Source organism: Pseudoliparis swirei, chromosome 24 (genome assembly GCF_029220125.1).
Source record: "Pseudoliparis swirei isolate HS2019 ecotype Mariana Trench chromosome 24, NWPU_hadal_v1, whole genome shotgun sequence".
NCBI classification, from domain to species: Eukaryota; Metazoa; Chordata; class Actinopteri; order Perciformes; family Liparidae; genus Pseudoliparis; species Pseudoliparis swirei.
In genome coordinates this window covers 14847959-14868626 of record NC_079411.1, presented here as the reverse complement: position 1 = coordinate 14868626, position 20668 = coordinate 14847959, and the positions used below count along the sequence as shown (strand labels likewise).

Genomic DNA, 20668 nt, shown 5'->3' with positions numbered 1-20668 from the left:
AGAGGAGAGAAAAAGAAGAAAAAAAACCAGATTATGCCCCTAGAGGTTTTTAGTTCGAAGAGCGATGAGGAGAGAGCCTCTCAAGTATAAGACAGACAAGACATGACGATAGGAGCCAAGCAGGGAAGGTCATGGGGAGGAGAGGGAGGGAAAAATGCGACCGCCTTCGGAGAGAGCCAAACGATGATTATTATTTTCGTTTGTTCATTATGATTCTGATAATTTATTTCCTAAACAAAGAAAAAGAACAAACAAAATGCTGACACTTCCTCTCTGTGCTGCTAAAAAACCATAGGCCACCCTGGTGCATGCTGGTCCCGTGCCTTCCCTCATCTACATATAACCACAGGTGGCCCAGTGTTACCCAATCAGTGAACCTAAAACTAGATATATTTAAACAACAATCATAATGTATTAAACTAAACTACAACTATCATAAGAAACAACTCTAACATAAAAATATAACCTAAATAAGCAATAAATAATCACTATTACAAAAACATCTCGAAGTCTGTAACATGCTGATATTTAAAAAGTACAACATCTATCTTTGTTTCATAATTATTGTTTGAACGGCTGCAGAGGCCATGTTCTCAAACTCACACTTACGTGTACAATCTGTTGTTATGAATTAGAATGCTTCAGCAGTCCAACGTACGTTGTCCATAACTATGGATCTATGAGACCGAAGGATGACCGTCACCACGGTCTTCACCTTGAATGAAGCCATTCTTCTTCCTATCTGTGAGACCATAATATCAACAAAGTCATGTGACTGACCTTAAGAGGCTGGCCGTAGGTTATAAAGCAACCGGAAAACCATGCCTCTTCCTCCTGCCTGGAACGCCTCAGCCCGTTCTGAGCGACAAGAGATGGTGACGGTCATCCTTCGGTCTCATAGATCCATAGTTATGGACTTAACTTACGATCTATTTCGACCTCACTCTGAGATTAGACCTGTCTGTACAGTAAATACATTGGAGCCGACTTTCATCATAAGAAATGTCACTCATTCAGACGTCGCAAGAATAATCAGTTCTCTTAAACCATCCAAAACTAAGGATACATTTGGTATGGATGCCGTTATGCTCAAAGTTATTAGCAAAACACTAATAAATCCCATCAGCAATATCATCAACCTCTCAATCTTTCAGAACATGTTTCCCAGTGTTTGGAAGTCAGCTTCTGTTGTTCCAGTATTCAAAGAAGGAGATCACCTTTCTACCTCTAATTATAGACCCATCAGTATCCTGCCAACAATATCAAAGGTTGCAGAGAAGTTGGTAGCTGAGCAAATGATCTGCCATTTGAAAAACAGTCCCTTTGCCCTTCATCCAATGCAATTCGGCAGTGATAGACGGGTCATGACCGTTAGCGTGTGCCACGTTGGATCAAACCATCCTGATATGGGAGAGACTCTGGGTTTTTAGGATAATTAAATTAAATTGCCTACTTAATATACAATTCAGTTTATGAACTTACACTTGTGTTTTATTGAATATTTATTAAATAACTATTTTTAAAGGATTTTTGAATGGATGCTAATTTTAAATAGATTTTAAAAAAATCTCACGTACCCCCTGGAGTGCCTTCACGTACCCCCAGGGGTACGCGGACCCCCATTTGAGAACCACTGTTCTAGAACATGGATGTTCCATTCAGAGAAACGTATTTATTAGCTAGGTGTACACATGTTTTCACCCAAAGTCCAAGTTAAACATTTACGAAGTAGCTAGGGGCCACGCTGCCAGAAGTCACCTGACGGCAGCACGTAATTAGTATGAGATATGTTTATTATAATCACCTGTTATTAAATGGCTAACTGGTAAATGTTTGTATCATTGGGTCATGCATGGATTGTAACTATGACAATGCAGCATACATTCATGTGAATCACAACCACAGCGCTGTGTATCCATATTAATATATAGATTGATAGATATAGATAGATAGCACATCTTACTACTTGTAATATTGGTTTATAATGTACCTTAATAACCTCAATAACGAATCTTACTACTTCTAATGTTGGCAAACGCATAATGAACCTTAATAACCTCAATAACACATCTTACTACTTGTAATGTTGGTGTATAATGTACCTCAATAACCTCAAGAACATATCTAACTACTGGTAATGTTGGCATACATATAATGCACCAACATACCTCAATAACACAGCTTACTACTTGTAATGTCGGCGTGTATATATTGCAATATCTTACAGCAGTAGCAGCTAAATTTCGTAGTTAAACTGATCCATCCTCATGTCCACGTGAACTGTGACGGACACTCGTTGTGTTGTCCTTACTTCTGAACGACCTCCTCCTTCTTTGCTCGAGTTTGTGGGAGGAAGATGTAAGTAACCTTATGTATTCATATCATTATTAGGATCTATGTCTTCACTGTCCAAGTATGTTACCCAATCACCAACATTACGTTTCTGTACTTATGAGTCATTGTATAATTCTGAAGCAAAGAGAAATAAAATGTCACTTCATGGAGAGACAACAGCTCTGAGTGTGTGCACGGAGTGTGCGTGAGAAACAGGATGTCGAGCCAGGCACGGAAAAGGGAGTTGTCAGACAATAGTGGAGTCTCCACCAAGAAGGGGCCAGGACGTTTAGGAGAAAGGGGGGTTTGGATGACTAGCACTGGATCATTTCTAAAACAGCTACCAGAGGCCTACGTTCATGCACAACTCATCCCAAAATGGTATCAAAGAATATCAGGAATGTGTTTTCTGAGGAATTTCTCGTAGCAGCCTGGGGTTAGCAGCATGATAATGCTATGACCTCCGGTAGGAAACAAAGGAAAACGGTTGGACTGGAGACTAGTTCACTCACTGGAGACTACAGGCAGGGAATCAGGAACCCCCGAGGTCGGAATAGTTACGTCCAACAGACCCCGGGTATAAAGTGGTGTTTATTTCTATTGTGGACTTGGTTCGCTTGTACTCTGTGTGATGCAAATAAACCCACGTGGGGGGAAGACACTTTCTCTTGGGGTTGTTGGTAATCGTGATGCCAAATATGTGGGTTATTTCATGTCCCTTGAGATGATGGAGAAGAAGTTTCGAGCGACACGGTACTTGATAAGAACACAAAGTTTATTCTACAAGGTACAGGCCGAAGACAGACATCTAGAATGACTGGAAACTTTCGGGGTCCGGATGAGAAAGTTCAATGGTTTATCATGTTGTCACGGGTTATATAGACAGAGGAAAGAGGAGGCGTCATGTTCGAATCTATGGGCTGGCAATGGTTTCGAGCGGGCTTCTAGCCCCCCCTACTATGATCTCATGCTACCTAATGTAAACCATCTGGTCCAGCTCTAAGCAATGGTATTCTATACCATGGACACCTTGTGGGCCTCTGGAATCTTTAAGAGCTGTAATGCAAAATACACGACAGGGTCTTTGGGTGTTCCTTACTGAGTTCCTGGTTGTGAGATCATGTGGCGTCTCACTGTTTGCCGGATAGCTGAAGTTCTTAAGTCAGCAGTAAGAAATGAGGTCTCGCGCATATTCAACGAAGCTGCTTCATCAATAATCAACTACAAGGTTTTACTCGTCTTTTTGTTTCACTCCCTGCCACAGGTGTTAGTCCCCCTTTTGTGAACACTACCTCAGTGGTGTTAGAAGTGGGAGAATAACTAGTCTTCATTCTGTGTCGTCACTGCCTAGATTGCGATGGCCGGAGACACCCACTTGGCAACGCCTCTGGGTGACGTCACGGAGACTCTGTCCATGTGGGCAGTGGGAGTGGGCAGTCCTGGTCCTGGGCAGACCGTCAGGTCTCTGCTGCTGAACAATGAGAGGTGTTCTAAGGCAGCGGTCCCCAACCTTTTTTGAGCCACGGACCGGTTCCGTGTCAGAAATTATTTTCACGGACCGGCAATCTAAATGACGTAATAAATATGACGTCATACAATTATACGAAGGGCATAAAGTGCCAAAACTACAACTCATCATTACGCCGAATTAGTGTGAGCCGTGCACTTGTTTACCTGCAACGAGCCGCTAATGGAGACGGCGACACAGACGTGTGTTTGGTCCGCTGCTCCTAACCGAGTTCTGGTCGCTGTCATTAGAACACCGGCAGAGTTGTTGTGTGAAATGTCCCTTAAGGCCACCGTCATTTGCATCTCCAACACATTTTCTTCTAGCTCAGACGGGCTCAATTCACCGGGTGGGTTTGTTTACAAATGGGTTGCAGGTCTATTCTTTTGCAGTCGGGTCTTTTGTGGTTGGAGTACCGCTCAAACTCTTTTAAAAGCCTCTTCCACCCGGTCAACTTGAAAACAGTTGTCATTTCCCTGAAGTGACAGAATTCATTGAGCAGGTTGAATATGTTTTAAGATTCTTTGTCACTGAAATGTGCCGCCAGCAGAGGGTTCGCCGCGTGAGACTCGCCTGCAGCGATAGACCCGAACTTTAAGACTCCTGAACGCGGCTCAGACGTACACACGGGTGTATCCGGTCCTTTTTCAAAATAATATATTTTTCCGACTGATTAAAAAAAAAAAATTTATAACTTTTTTTATTCACTTTTTTTCCGCGGCCCGGTTCCAACCAAGCCGTGGACCGGTACCGGGCCGCGGCCCGGGGGTTGGGGACCCCTGTTCTAAGGGACTCTGGTGCTCACAAACACTACCACTTTAGTCCACAGGCACCGCCAAAATCAACTCAAAATGAAAGTACCGTAAGCCTCGTGCCCCCCAATTAGGGTGAAATTAGAAGGATTATCGGAGCACAAGCTTTTCTTTCACCTGTTCTCAAGCCACAGACACAGTGAGAAAATACTAATTAGCTCAGAAAATTAATTGCTTATATATATTTTCTCACTTGCCTCTCAGAGCTTCTGTAGATTATTTAGGCGCAATTAAGTTTTTTTGCTTCTGCATTTCTGTACAGAAGAACATTGAGTGTCAAGAAGAAAATAAACACAATGACAAATGGTTCATTTGACTTTATACATCAAACCACAAAGACGCTCCAAAATAGTCCCTTAAGTTAAAAACTTTGATTTAGAGCCCTGTAGCTCTGCAAATCATTTGAAATCAGTTTCCTGTGTATTTGTGGATGGAAATTTGTGTGATTTATGGAAGTATGTTTCCATGTGGATTACGTCCTAAAGATCCACCCAAATCCTATTGTTCCTGTGCTGTCCAAAATGGACACTTCCTCACAAATTATTAAAAATAAAATATAATGTTTGTAGAAGATTGTATATATTTCCAGTCAGCTTTGAGCTCTCCATAAACAGTTATAGAAACAGTGTCATTTTAAATTGACTTTTTAAATATAACTGGCATAAATCCAAGTCCACTGTAAAGTCCTGTACAGAAATATTAAATCAGAATACAAATCTTTAGCGATGGAAAATTTGAATATAAAAATATTTTTACATGAACATAGAAGTTACAATTGACCAGCAATTGCAGAAAATATACACAAGAACAATAAAAAACAATAACTTTTCCAATAGTTAATTTGACTTATTAAACCAACTCGGTCATTTTGATGAAAGCTGAATAATCCCTGGATGATGGCTAAAAGCTTTCAGTTGCAACATACTGGAGTATGTTTGATTCCTTTTGAAGGCACCCGGGACAACAGCAGTAAAGGCAAAAGTTAGTTACATAAAATGCAATATTAAACTGTATGAACACTGCTTTAAGGACAGCATACATGTTCAAGAAATCTTTCGCCGCCATTATAATACTTAACATGCTCAAAATCCTGCAAACCAGCCTCTACCTGACACCACCTGACCTACTTAACATTCTTTTTGACCCGAAGTGAGCCACAGTCTTGCTCCTTCCCCTCGGTGGTTCTTCATAAATTAAACCAAATTATTTGCCTTGCATCATATTTGAAGTTTTATACCTGCATCAATGTGCCAATATACAGCTTGGTTTCTCTTTCTATTGGGACGCCGTAACAACTTTCTACAAAATCTACATACGCCACCATAATACCACAAAAGTATTGCTTCGGATCAAGCGCAGCACGCTGTGACAATCTCTAGCTCTATTCAATTTGAAGGCAGTTTCCATTTTGCATGATGGCAGGCACACAGAGGTTGAGGTTCGGTATCCTCTTGTAGATAAAGCGGAAGACCTGGGCCCGGGGCCGGCAGTGGAGCTCGGCTTTGATCCGCTGAGGGTGTGTGTCCGGGGCCAGCTGCTGGCTACTGTCCTTGGTGACCAGAAACAGTGCGAAGGTGTCAGGATCCGGGATCTTTAACTTGTCAGCGCAAAGTGAGCACATCTCCTCCGTGGTTGTGTACGGATGGACGATCAGAGTTTTGGCCGTGCAGCATGTGTCCTCTTCCTCCAGAGCTACACGGAGAAAGTTCTAGAGAAAAGGAACAAAAATTCCTGTGTTAACAATTGACAGTGATGGAAATCTCCACAATGAATGAAGGTCAAAAGTCAAGAGCGCAGGCAGAAAAAAGACGTGCAGTGATAGCCAGAGAAAAATAAATAAAAAATCCCATGCAGTCGTTTCATGTTCCACGAGAGGGTGCTCTCTACCCAAACAAACAACTGAACCGTGGCTCCAGGTCCTCATGCAGTGATATTAGTAGAACGATGTATTCCTTCTCACTGATGAGGGCCGAAACACGGCTCGTTTTCATGCTGGTTTGGATTTATTTATTTTTCGGTACAACTTGGACTCACTGCCTGGGTGTTCAAGTTGGGTTCAGGTCAGGCGCGATACCTGAAAATCGTCCACAGACGACGCTGACCGCTGGGTGGTGCGCCGTCTGTGCCACTGGTGCAGAGTGTTCCTGGCCTCAGAGCTCAGCACCCGTGCTGCCTGCTCCTCCTGGAAGTTCTTGATGAGGGCCATGGCTCCATAGGCACTGGTCAGGTAGTAGCCCCCTGGGGAGGGAGAAAGGAGCAACAGCTGTTTTGAGGATGGAAGAGAAAAGGAAACCCAACGGAGCTAGTTCTGTAGAAATGAAACCAGCGGTCATGACATGGGCAAGAGGGGAACACTTCCTCCTTCGAAATATAAATTAATCCATTTCATAACATAATGAACTGAAGCTCAAGGACACACACAACATACATTTGATAAATTCTACAATGCGCCTACTGTACGTGCCAGACAGGTTGATGCTGATAGGAAAATATTTCATTCTGGCAGGGGTCAGCCTCCTTTTCCCTCTGAACCTGCTCCAGCCCATTCAAATCAAACACAAACTGGAATTTCCTGCCCATGTCAAATTGACTTTTCCTTCCGAGGCCCCGGTACAAGACCTACTACTGTATGTTAGAATGCTATTACAAGTAAGATTCAAAAACTTAAAAAAACATGTAGAAAATGCTTCCTCTACCACAAGACAAATGTCTTTAACAACTAGTACATGTATTTCCGCCTCATGTGATCATAGAAAGGTCTGATGAGTCGGAGGATGTCGCTGGAGCTGATGATACTGCAGTAGTAACAGTCTTGTTTGCACTGTACTGCAGTTGTTGATTCGGGAGCAAAGGTCACACAGTTAAACTCAAGCCACCAAGCAAGGACATAACCAGTGCCCACAGTTTGTTCCTGTGAAGACTGTTGACACAACCCAGGCGTCTAAAATTACTAAATTATAGAAAAGTGTCATACTTTAATCCACTATTTATCAAAAACATATTAATGAGAGCAAATTTAGGAAGAAGAGGAGGCATTCCGTCCATCATCTACCTCACTTTACTTTGTGTTGATGACCACATTAACCGGCTCATTGTGACAGTTAAGACTTCGGATATTTCTAGTCACATTTCCAAGCATTTAACTGTAAAGATCCTCCTGTTGACACGCCGTAAAGCGTTCACAGGACTATACGACACACATCGACCTCACACCACGCTGTGACCCGCAAGACCTCCTGAGCGTGACGACCCCTCCCTTCCACTAGCAGTCTGTGTCCTGTTTGCTGGCTCCTGTCTGTCCTTCAGGATGTTGACCATCAGCTAAAAGGACACACCTGTTCCTGATGAGGTTTCAGCTTTAAAGCCTCTCCACCTGAACATTGACGGTCTCTTCCTTGTCTGACACGGACGCTGATTTGTTTCAGACATTTTCACAAATGCTGACAGTACCGATTACTGGCTCTATATGATTGTTTAATTGATCTATTTTTTTACACTCGTCCAGTCTCTCATTCATGTTGCAGCCTTTGAGCTGGGATGTAGCATACGGGGGCTTGTCCGATCTTGATTTATCTTTATCCAGGTTACGATTGGCACCATGGAGTTACTCTGCTGGTTGTAATTGGCTTTATGTGCATCTTGTTTGGTGACTGAAATGTGCAGTCTGGTTGTTTGGGAGACATGGACGAGTGTGGTGAGTGGACTAGTTTTACTGTTGTTGGTTAGTGTGAGCAGCTGTACTGCTTATTGTTCATGAGTGTGTTTCTGTCATCTTTTTTTTCTTGGGTGGCCCTCTACACACAGGAAGAAGTGCGGTTCTGTCCCTGTCAGGTTTAGAGCAGATCCCCTCGGAGTTTGTTGGGGGATTTGATGGTGTGGTTGGAGCAGCTTCGTGGAGGCCATATTCGAGGCTGCAACAAAACATGCAACGTCTACCAAGACCCAACACGAATATGGAAAAGCAAAACCGCCACAAAGGTTCCTACAACCACCTCATACAAATTAGTACTACAATTGGAGCAGCAACGAACCAAACACTGCTCATATAAATCTGAATTATTGAAGGGGCTGTTGTGTTCCAGTTCCTGCAAATTCAGAATAACATCACATAGCAGATGGAATATGTGACTGATAAGAAATAGTATGTCTGCTCCTCAAAGTTTCCACAAATGTAACATTCAGACTTGTTATCATATTGTTATAGTTAGAGAGGGGGACGGAGGCCGTTTGAGGGGCCCGTCATGTGAGAAGGGGTGGGGAGATGGAGCAGACGAGCGCCAATCCGAGGTCAGGATGATGTCACGAAAATGTGGGTGCTTAGAGGGCCGTAGTTGGCTTGGGGGAGAGAGTCGTTTTGTGGGTTCAATCTGTGTTGTGGAGAGAGGACTCCTGCTGTGACTGCAATCGCATGTAAGCTTGTATTTCATGTGTGATCAGAGAATAAATTCCCCTGTGGAAAAGGAGAGAACTAGAGAAGGTCGTTGGCTGAATTTTTATGAAAGCTCTACCAGGCAACCAATTCTGATGCACGCTAACAACACACACATGTGTTGTTCCTGTCATGTCGACTTATCCTCCTCTGCTCATGCTTCCAACACCTGAAGATCACTGATTAACAGGTTGTCTCTTGTGTGTTTGGAAAAAATTGACAAATTGCAGTTTTGGTGGGAGCTACTTGGCAAAATTATTCCAGCCCTCCACATGTATGTAATACACTCAACTAATAGAGATATAGCATGTATCACACCCAACAGTAATAACGTATAATTGTAGTTTGTTTGCTGTCTCCCCTGGAGTACAGTCTCTATGCTAGGTTAAAGATGCCCAGCCCCGTACTAAATGCACATTCTCACATCATTTGGCCATGTCCCCTCCTCTCATGGTGTGTTTGTGTGTTATATACCAAGAAGGTCATGTATGAGACATGGAGCAGACAAAGTACAGCAGGACCTACCCTCTCCTTGCAGCAGTGCCGGGTCCAGCAGCTCCATCATGTACTGGATCTCTGTATCCAGCTGAGGCATGTCACACTGAGCCACCACATAAGTCAGCATGGGCAGGAAGTCGTCGGCACCGAACATCCTCCCTGTAAGGAAGCAGACGCAGAGCAGTGAGGGAGGGAGATGTGCTGGCCACACAGGTCTGACAAAGGGCATCGCTGTAAACAGAATCTGGTTCACAAAGCATTTGATATCCCAAACAGAAGAGGAGACTTCCTCTGTTGCTCTCACTGAGGTTTCTTATTGTGTTGTCCCCTGTTCCGATGTTAGGGTCAGAGCAGAGAGCATGTCGTATGCTGTGCAGAGTGTAAACGCTGATGTTGGGCTATACAAATAAATTAGATTGAGTTCAAAATAACTTAATAGCTTTACCTGTTTCAATGACTTCCACTCTACCTTACTAAATATATTTTTTTATGTATTTACAAAGCTTTCCATCTCATTTATATGGAATGGCAAGAGTACATATAGAGCTCCTACAGAGGCTTAAACTACAGGGAGGGCTTGCTCTTCCTAATCTTTGCTAATACTATTGGACAACAAATGTTTAAAAAAGTATGTATTGGCTTCATCGTTTTATTCTTACGCTTTCTGTCATACGCAGGGGAAAACTTCTCCATACCTGAGTTATCCTGCATGATGGTGTAGATGATTTTACACACACGCAGCAGCAATGACACCTTTTTCTCAGGGGAGTACATCTTCCTCATGTTCAGGAACTTGTGGCGGATCTTCTCGATAGCCTCGGGGTCAGGAGGCACGGCTCCGTCCACCCCTAACTCCTGCGGCCTCTTAGCCTTAGCCAGGGCCAGGTTCTCCCTCAGCTGCTGCAAAGCGCCGCTGCTCACCTGCAGAGAACCACAGACCAAGTGAGCCGCGATGGTAACTTTACCCAGTCGTCCAGTAAAGACCAGCTTTTTAAAATGTATTTATCTTATCTCCTCTTTTGGGGATGTGATTATTCTCTTTCAAAGAACATATTATTTTCTTATGAGTGGGAACTATGGAATTCATGATATTATAACAAGATTCTACTCCTCTCTTACCTGGAAGTCCTGTAAAACCATTTCGATTACACTCCTCAGAGGCTTTAGGACACACTTGTGCATGGCCTTCTCTAGCACCTGGTCTGCAGAAGATGACAGTAACACACACACACACACACACATACATACACGCACAAACACACACACACACACATACACATGCACACAGGCCACGTTACAGCAAACCAACAGATCAAGAAATCATTAAGGATGAAAATAAACTTGTGTGAGACCAAGGACAGGACACATCCCACAGCTTCTATAAAAGTTAGAAGCCGTATCGCATATATATATATATACACACACACAAAAGGAGATTCAATATGCCATTACAGTGTCATGTGACAGCTCGGAGAAAACTATTTCCTCAGCCGATGATGTAAACTCTGGGAGCCGGGGCGAGTGTGTGTTTAGTACATTCACCAAACACGTCCTAATGTTCGTCTGTAGGACAGCTGCAGAGCATCACAGTGATGAGGCCGTGGGCTTGTTGCAGGAGAAGACTGTCTTTCATTCATATATTTATTATTGTCAACTAAATTACCATGAAAACACCAACAACTAGAATGGGCACTCGGTAGAATGCATACCTTCGCATATCACAAGATTGGGCATTGAATTATGAACATTTTGGCATTAGTTGCATGCCAATTGGACAAAAATGTATCGTGCTATGGTAAAAAAAGAGTTTGACCTTTCCATGACCTTGACCTTTGACCCGATTGATCCCAAAATCTAATCAAATGGTCCCCGGATAATAACCAATCATCCCACCAAATTTCATGCGATTCAAGAACATTTTGACCTGTTCATGACCTTTGACCTTGACCTTTGACCCGATCGATCCCAAAATCTAATCAACTGGTCCCCGGATAATAAACAATCATCCCACCAAATTTCATGCGATTCGGTTCAATACTTTTTGAGTTTTGCGAATAACACGCATACAAATAAATAAATAAATAAATAAATACACGGCGATCAAAACATAACCTTCCGGCATTTTCAATGCGAAGGTAACTAACAACCTACTGCTATTTTCTGACTTCTCAGCCCTGTCCGTGTCCCTCAGGCTCTGGCCTCGTCATTCCTGCTGGACATGTGAATCCTTTGAAGGGGGTCCCAAATAGTTTCATTTGATTAAAAAACAACAATAAGCCAGTAGCTTCTGTTTCAGGAAAGGTATATAAATCCACACACAAGCAAGAAAGAAATCATAAAAATGTAGTAAAGCAAATGTGACCATTTTTACCTTCGCATTGAAAATGCCGGAAGGTTATGTTTTGATCGCGTGTATTTATTTATTTGTATGCGTGTTATTCGCAAATCTCAAAAAGTATTGAACCGAATCGCATGAAATTTGGTGGGATGATTGTTTATTATCCGGGGACCAGTTGATTAGATTTTGGGATCGATCGGGTCAAAGGTCAAAGGTCATGAACAGGTCAAAATCTTTCGCAGAACTCAAAAAGTATTGAACCGAATCGCATGAAATTTGGTGGGATGATTGTTTATTATCCGGGACCAGTTGACTAGATTTTGGGATCGATCGGATCAAAGGTCAAAGGTCATGAACAGGTCAAAATCTTCGCAGAACTCAAAAGTATTGAACCGAATCGCATGAAATTTGGTGGGATGATTGTTTATTATCCGGGACCAGTTGATTAGATTTTGGGATCGATCGTCAAAGGTCAAAGGTCATGAACAGGTCAAAATCTTTCGCAGAACTCAAAAGTATTGAACTGAATCGCATGAAATTTGGTGGGATGATTGTTTATTATCCGGGACCAGTTGACTAGATTTTGGGATCGAATCGCATGAAATTTGGTGGGATGATTGGTTATTATCCGGGGACCATTTGATTAGATTTTGGGATCAATCGGGTCAAAGGTCAAGGTCAAGGTCATGGAAAGGTCAAACTCTTTTTTTACCATAGCACGATACATTTTTGTTCAATTGGCATGCAACTAATGCCAAAATGTTCATAATTCAATGCCCAATCTTGTGATATGCGAAGGTATGCGCTCTACCGAGTGCCCATTCTAGTTACTTTCTGGTTTGAAACAATCTTAAAGGACCAGTGTGAAGGATTTAGTGGTGACTGTACAGTATACTCCGCCCCCCCCCCCCCCCCCGCCTACAGGGGCCTCTAGGGGGAATTCACAGAGCATCCATGCCACCAAGTTTAAGCTGCCCCTTCAACTTATAAATCATGTCTCTCTCTGAGGCCAGTGTCTGGTTTGTCCCTTCTGGGCCTCTGTAGAAACATGGAGGACGCGCTCCAGATGTAAATATAGACGGCTCATTCAAGCTAACGAATGCATGAGGACTCTTAGTTTAAGATTCAGTTATAGACAAATGAAAACAGTTATGAATAGTATAACACAAATCTACCAATAAATACCCCGAATAGCTACACACTGGGCCTTTAAGGCAAGAAGAGTGATGAAGTAACGAATCTCAAGTCAGGTTTTACCATAGATTACATATTTCTTTGGAGAGTTAAAGAGAGTCAGGGTTATTGGGTCTCAGCTCGAGTCTGACCGTGAACAATCCAACTTGGAACTATAAAAGTTTCGCATTCATTCAACCTCCACAATGACTCTATCTGTACCTCCCACCTACACACATTGGCTTCAAAAGCTCTCCTGCCTACCTCAGCTATGTACAGCATGTTGCATTGTTGTTCCCTGGCAGCAGTGACGCAGCTTTCACGCACAAATCATCACCGGCTTCTAGGCGGACTTCATGCAATGAGCTACACAGAACCAAGTGCATGAACGGCCAGCGTGCACAAACAAGACTCCTGTCCTCGTGGAGAATCGGATGTCTTTATGGTGAGTCAGGGGGAGAATGTGCTGCACTTACACCACAGCATATGCCTTGTGGCTCGCCCGGGGTAAGGGATCTGTAGTTCTTTACTGCGCCTGCTCAGACCAGTGCATCGGAAGTGAAGAACAAAGGGAGCGCCCAAGGTGTTTACAGAGGCCGGAGAGATTCCACTGATCCCCATGTGTGCACAAGGAGCAGCACAGAGGCTGCTAAAGGACACACACACACACACACACACACACACACTTTCTGAGTGTGGACTTCCTGATTCCCCCCCAGAAAGGCTCATTTCCTGTATGTTAAGCAACGTTTGTTATTGGGCTCGTTCTTGACTCCAGCCTGTTCAAAGTGTTCCTCGACTTCAATAAACTTGAGGAGACCCTGTGATAAACATGTGCACAGACGCACAACGACATAAACACCAGCAGGCACTGAGAGAGAGAAAAAGCAATGTAACAAACACAGAATTGTGTGGTTTTCTGATGTCCCACAAATGGCGGCTTTCCCTTTCCTTCCCAGCCTGCATGGCCATGAGTTAGTGCGTGTTCGGACAGGTGTACAGCCTCCCTTTACAGAAACCCAATGGTTGATCCTTCTAGCTTGACCTGAAGTATTACAGTTAGAACAAACACTCAAAAGTCTGGACTTCCAGCGCCCCCTTCCACAACAAACACAGCATTTCTTTCCCCCAATGTCAGACTTTCAGCCGTAATCTTTCTGTAAACACTCAGAGCCCAGACGTCAGCTCCACTCTCCACTTCTCCTTTCTTTTGAACCTATTGTGTAGGATTGTAGTCGACGTCAGACTTGAGCTCACAGATTTGTTTTGATTTTTCATGGAAAAATAAATAGCCGTAATTGTGACACATTTATCACCACCTAACAATTAGGCCTGACAGCCGAAACTGTTATTGCAAAACTTGATTCTAATTGTCAGAGTCTTATTATAAGTAAAAGGTTTACATTTTTTGACATTGCCCTCTCCAATGGAAACGTTTGTGTGCGTGAGACACTGAGTGTGCGTATCTGTGGTCTGTTAGCATAACCAGAATGGATCACTGCTCTGTCTCTGAACAAGGCTTTGCTGTTATTGTTTACAATGAACAAGGGAAAAGAGATGAGTGCAAAGGCATACTTACATATTCATGCAAATAGTCAAGGGCACAATAATCTGATTGGAATGAAACATCCCTTTGATAGAGCTGCTCACGCCAGCAAACTTATTTTTACAATCACCATGACTTCAATGGAAGGAATCCACAACTTTGACACAAGGAAATTAGAAAGAAGGATGTAGTCCTAATACCAAGTATTGGGTTTCTTTTTCCAAGCAACTAAAGAAGCCAATGATCACGAATGTTCAATGCATTTTGCTTTAATGATCAGTCCGCATATGTGCCAGTTTACAGTACTCATTGCCGCTCACACATTTCAGTGAGGACCATAATTAGGTGGAATACCAAGCAGGCCTAATGAAAATGTCTGCTTGTTTCTTGTTTTAATGAGCCTCAACTGCTCTGTGAGCTTATGGCAACCAACAGGAGCCAAGTTGTACTCGTTGGGGCACAGCACACTGGCATTTTCCGAAACTCAACACCAGTAGTGAGGAAGGCTAATATGGGAAGCGTAAGGCAATGACAAGCCCGGGCACTCACTGACGCTGAAGGCGGTCTCCTTCTCAAATGATACTGGAAGGAAAAGACGAAGAGAGGTGCATGCTGTCAGAGATGGGATATCCAAAACATTACACAAGTGCCCATGCATGCAGACGCACAAGTTTCACCAAGTCAAGAACCACGATTCCGCCAAGCAAACAATAAATCTCAAATGGTTTTAAAGATTCGCAGCCTTTTTGGCCAACTTACCAATCTGGTCCTCCGGTATGAGTGACTCGATAGGGGGGTCCAGTTCGGAGCTCTGGTGCAGGTAAGCCTTCATCTGTGTCATAAACTGCCTGAGAGTCTGCAGAAAATCCATTCCTGTGGTGTGACAGCCTCGGTTCTCCTGAACAAAGCTAATGTAGTCCTGGACCAGGGAGCCAAAATATGAGCTTTTGTCCCTGGACAGTTCAGCGATCCTTTTCACCGCCCGTCTCTCGGGGGTCATGAGGGAGCTGAGCATGCCGCTCACCTGAAGGAAGCGTCCCTTCAGAGCCCTTGGGAGGATGAAGGAGCCACCGCTCAGACTAACGCCGACCATTCGTTTTCGTGCTTTGAAGGAAGGACGGTGGCGCATTTCTAGGTCTGTCTCCAGACCGACGCCGTAGTCTTCCTCCTCGTCTTCTTCCTTGTCCTCATCGTCTTCACTGCTGTCCTCCACTGGGTCTTGATGAGTGAGGTGTCGGGATGGACTAGGGGCCAGTCCCATGGAGAACCCTGGAGACTGAGTATAGTCCAGTGAGTCCGAGGAGGAAGTGGACATGCTCATGTCACTGAGCCGCTGGCGTCTTGGAGTCCCAGCGTTCTTCTCCAGCAGCACACCAGCAGGGGCAGCCGGTGGAGGCTGGCAGGGTGGAAGCTTGGCCTGGGACAAAGCCTTGGCAATGGTCTCATCATCCAGGGCAATGTGGCAGCGGTGAGCTTCCAGATCAGGCTTCTTTGGCCTTGGAGGTGGGGGGTTTGAGGGCACAGGTACTGGTGAGCTGGTAGTTTTGGAAGGGCTGCTATGCTTGGCACCCATTGAAGGTCGAGCGGGAGCCCGGCGCTTGCTGCTGGACGGTTGCTGTTTTGTGGACACAACCACGGCCTCTGGCATGCTCTTGAGTCTGCTGGTTGCAACTGGAGGTCCAGGTGGTGGTGGGGCAGGGCGCCGGCGCGGCATCGAGCGTGGGGGAGGAGGGCGTGGGGGAGGTGGCCGCGATTTGGCGCTCAGTTTGGTGTCGTCCACGTGCTGCTCGCTCCCTTGACCGCTGCTAAGCGGCTTCACAGGCGATCTCTCCGCATTCTCTAGTTTGCTATCGGACTTGACAGCATGTGAAGGCGAGTCGTCCTCACGCCGGTGGTGGTGGCGGTGAGTCTGGAGAAACAGGGGGTTGACAAAGCACAGGGGACCACTGGAATGTCTTCTCTCAAGATGAAAGGTGGGTGGAGGAGCGCTGGACCTCAGGGTCGGAGGTGCACTGTCGCAGTGAGCCCCGGTGTGCCATAGCCGTGACGCCTCGACCTCCCTGTTCCTGTTAGTCCGCTGGGGGCTGAGGGTACGGCTCAGAGGGCGACAGGGACGGGGGGAAGGGCGCCGCTGACTGCACAGGGCAGAGTCCCAGAAGCCTGCAATAGAGACACAGGCACATTAACTATCTGTAAGTTAGACACATTTCTCCACTCTGACTAATTCCAGGTCAGAGTGTTCAAATTAAAAAAGATCAGTCAAAGGGAACAGAAGACAGCATTCTCAACTACTTCTCACCAACAGCTCAGGCTTTTCCTCAAAGTTTCCCTAAGTTTTTCTCCTTGCCGGTCTTTGCTCTTGCTGGTGGAAGAAGTGCAATGAGCTCAGCCTGTGTCTCTTGGCTCAGATTCACGGGAGCCGGCACACACCCAGAGACAGAGAGGGAGTCGCTCATGCTAATCCCAGAGTGGGAGGGCACGACACACACGGCACACGACTCCAGTTCCTCCACTCCTTCTTCCTGCTTGGTTTTCCTCTCTCTTACTTCTACGTGCTCCTGAGTAGTTGTAGTCCAATGTTAGGTTGTTAAATGAAGCTAGTGTTACCAGCAAACCTAACCTGATGCTCTGCTTTTCATTTTCTATTTCGACAGAACAAATGGAAGACATGCGCTCTCATTCTGGTGGATGCTGTCCCACTGAACCCATCCATTGTTTTCAGCTATTTGGCAAACCAGACTTCATACTAACACTCTGAGCTTTGATAACAACTTGAAAAGAAATACATGCTATATCCTATCATACAGATGTATGTACAACAAAATGATTCCAAAATATCCATGCAGGGCTTTCAGCATAAGCCCAGTGGTGACAATTTCCACAGGCTAAAAATAGCCTGTGGCCATAAAGAAGCTGGTATTCATATCTGCGTTAATACCTCAGCGTCTGGAGACTGAAACCTGCCCGTAGTCTTCATACTCGTCCATGTGACCAATGACTACCTGACACTGTGGAGTCAGATCAAAGCTGGCTGAGTCTCAATAAATATGCTTTCTAAATATAGACTGGTCACTCATAAGCTGGAAGAACTAATCCATATGTGTGATATATACATATACACAAATATATATACATAATACATATATAGAAAATATGTACAAATATATATACATATGTACACATACAGTATATACATATATATGTACACACAGACTCTCTCTCTCTCTATATATATATATATACTGTATATATACACATATGCATATCAACAAACATATACATACTGTATATATAAACATAGACATATATGCATATATACACATATACATACATATATGTATTTATACATACATACAAACAAATGTATATATACAACATAAAACTATACCAGCTCGCTAAAATTCAAGCATGTCTCAAAGACATAAAAACATGGATGACCTGCAACTTCTTTGATGTTAAACATAGACAGAACTGAAGTTATTTTACTCGGCCCTGAACACCTCCGAGATCAATTATCTGGTGATGTGGTTTCTGTAGACGGCATTGCCCTAGCATCCAACACCACTGTAAAGAATCAGCGTTATCTTTGATGGCGACTTGTCCTTTACCTCCAATGTGAAGCAAATCTCAAGGACTGCATTTTTTCATCTACGTAACATTTAAAAAATCAGGAACATCATGTCTCAAAGCGATGAAGTAAAACTGGTTCACGCGTTTGTTACTTCTAGACTGGACTAACCCTAACCCCAACTCCTTATTATGATTTATCAGGCTGCTCTAATAAGTCTCTTAGGTACCTCCAATTAATCCAGAATGCTGCAGCTCGTGTTCTCACTAAAACTAAGAAAAGAGATCACATCACTCCTGCACTAGCTGCTCTAAACTGGCTCCCCGTAAAGTCAGGAATCACATTTAAAATTCTTCTCTTAACCTACAAAGCCTTGATTGGTGATGCTCCATCACATCTTAAGGAGCTTGTAGTACCATATTGCCCCACTAGAGAGCTGCGCTCACTAAATGTGGGGCTACTGTTCTTCCTAGAATCCTAAAAAGTAGGATAGGAGCCAGAGCCTTCAGTTATCAAGCTCCTCTTCTTTGGAACCAGCTTCCGCCTTCAGTCCGGGAGGCAGACACAGTCACAACATTTAAGAGTAGACTTTGAATATATATATATATATATAAAGGGCTCTCAAGTTTTGAAGACAGGCAAGAGTGACATTTCCACCCCCCCCCCCCCCCTCAGTCAATCGTGACCAATTCCAGGATGCTTTATTTTCATTGGTTGCTTACCCAGATACAACGGATACGTTTTTTAATCTGATTGGCTATTGTGTAGCCCATTTCTTTTTTTTGATTGGCTGATAAGTGGCTCCTCACAGCAGAACTCCAGGGAAGCGCTTGATTCCTTCACGGTGAGGGCAGCGCGGCCAGCTCATGTTGGCGCGCTGCGGCACATTAAAAGATTAAATAGCCGAGAGTTTTTTTCAGCGTGAGAAATACGATGTGTGGCGGGAGTGCGTGACTTAAGACCGAAATGCGTGAGTGTCACGCTCAATGCGTGACACTTGAGAGCCCTGTATATATATATATATATATATTTTTATATTTATATTTATATACACTACCGTTCAAGTTTGAGGTCATCCAGACAATTTCGTGTCTTCCATGAAAACTCACTTTTATTTATCAAATGAATTGAAAATTGAATAGAAAATATAGTCAAGACATTGACAAGGTCAGAAATAATGATTCATATTTGAAGTATTAATTTTGTTCTTCAAACTTCAAGCTCAAAGGAAGGCCAGTTGTATAGCTTATATCACCAGCATAACTGTTTTCAGCTGTGCTAACATAATTGCACAAGGGTTTTCTAATCAGATATTAGTCTTCTAAGGCGATTAGCAAACACAATGTACCATTAGAACACTGGAGTGATCGTTGATGGAAATGGGCCTCTATACACCTATGGAGATATTTCATTAGAAACCAGACATTTCCACCTAGAATAGTCATTTACCACATTAACAATGTATAGTGTGTATTTTGGATTAATGTTATCTTTATTGAAAAAACAGTGCTTTTCTTTGAAAAATAAAGACATTTCTAAGTGACCCCAAACTTTTGAACGGTCGTGTATATATATATATTAATGTCTGATTCACTAATAATATATTACAGCGATTGCAAAAAGGTGGCAAAGTAGAAATGTTGCGTTTGAACCCAGAACACAGTTGCCAGAACAAGAGAGCAACGAGTGACTTCCCTTACAAAGGAACTTCAGTTCCAAAAATGTTCCGCTGTGTCTGTTAGCGCTGATCTTTGGGAATTGGATTGTTTTTGCAATGAGGCTCATTTGCACAGACCAAATGTATGCTGCTAAATACATGCAGGAAGAACAGGAGCGCCGAGACGCTTAGCCGTTCTCTCGTTCTCTTTATTGTTCCAACTCACCCTTCTGCGCGGGCCCTTGTGGCTCAGAGTGGTTTCATAGCGCTGTGGCACGTTGCCACGTGCTTTGTGAAAGGGCCATTATACTGCATCATGCTACCATGCTAACAACGATGTGAGCCCTGCAGTAAATGCAACATTAGAACGCTAACACGCACTGATGTCACTTTCACCTTGGTTTAAGTTCCAAGCATGCTAACATGAGCTAATTACCTTATGTCCAGCTGACGCTGATGGGAATTCCATTAGTTTTGCATTTAGTCATGAGCCAATGTCCACTCTGTGGCTAATTCAACTGGTGACCTGATGACTGCGCTAGAACAGTTCCGATACGTCCCGAGCAGACACGAACATGAAGAGATTCACTGTCAGTCCGGATCAAAATGGTGGACCGACTCAACATTGCCACCCGGAAAGACCCAATGCTAGTTTGACTACAAACAAAGTAAAGTCCTGCTCTCATGAGAAATAGATATTGTTTAATGAACAACAGCAGTTAATAAGTCCCTCAAATGACGTCGCTGAAAATCAGCTACAAAGTCACTGCAATATTCAAATGTCTCCGTTTGTAACGTGTGTTTGT

The 20668-nt window shown here is 43.7% G+C and overlaps 1 protein-coding gene across 2 annotated transcripts in view; it reads right to left on the bottom strand.

Annotated features, from left to right (window-relative positions):
- Positions 1 to 4955: 4955 nt before the first annotated feature.
- The window catches only part of LOC130189595 (ras and Rab interactor 2-like), a 29297-nt gene continuing 13584 nt past the window's right edge, over positions 4956 to 20668 (bottom strand). The window contains exons 8-13 of one of the 2 annotated variants that reach the window (XM_056408466.1): positions 15397 to 16797; positions 10700 to 10782; positions 10276 to 10501; positions 9608 to 9739; positions 6728 to 6891; positions 4956 to 6361 (exon numbers count right to left, since the gene is read on the bottom strand). In XM_056408466.1, the coding sequence (XP_056264441.1) occupies positions 6035 to 6361; positions 6728 to 6891; positions 9608 to 9739; positions 10276 to 10501; positions 10700 to 10782; positions 15397 to 16797 (2333 nt within the window). In that variant the 3' untranslated portion in view covers positions 4956 to 6034. Of the gene's footprint in view, positions 6362 to 6687; positions 6892 to 9607; positions 9740 to 10275; positions 10502 to 10699; positions 10783 to 15396; positions 16798 to 20668 lie in introns of both variants that reach the window. The other variant, XM_056408468.1, reaches the window with a different exon arrangement.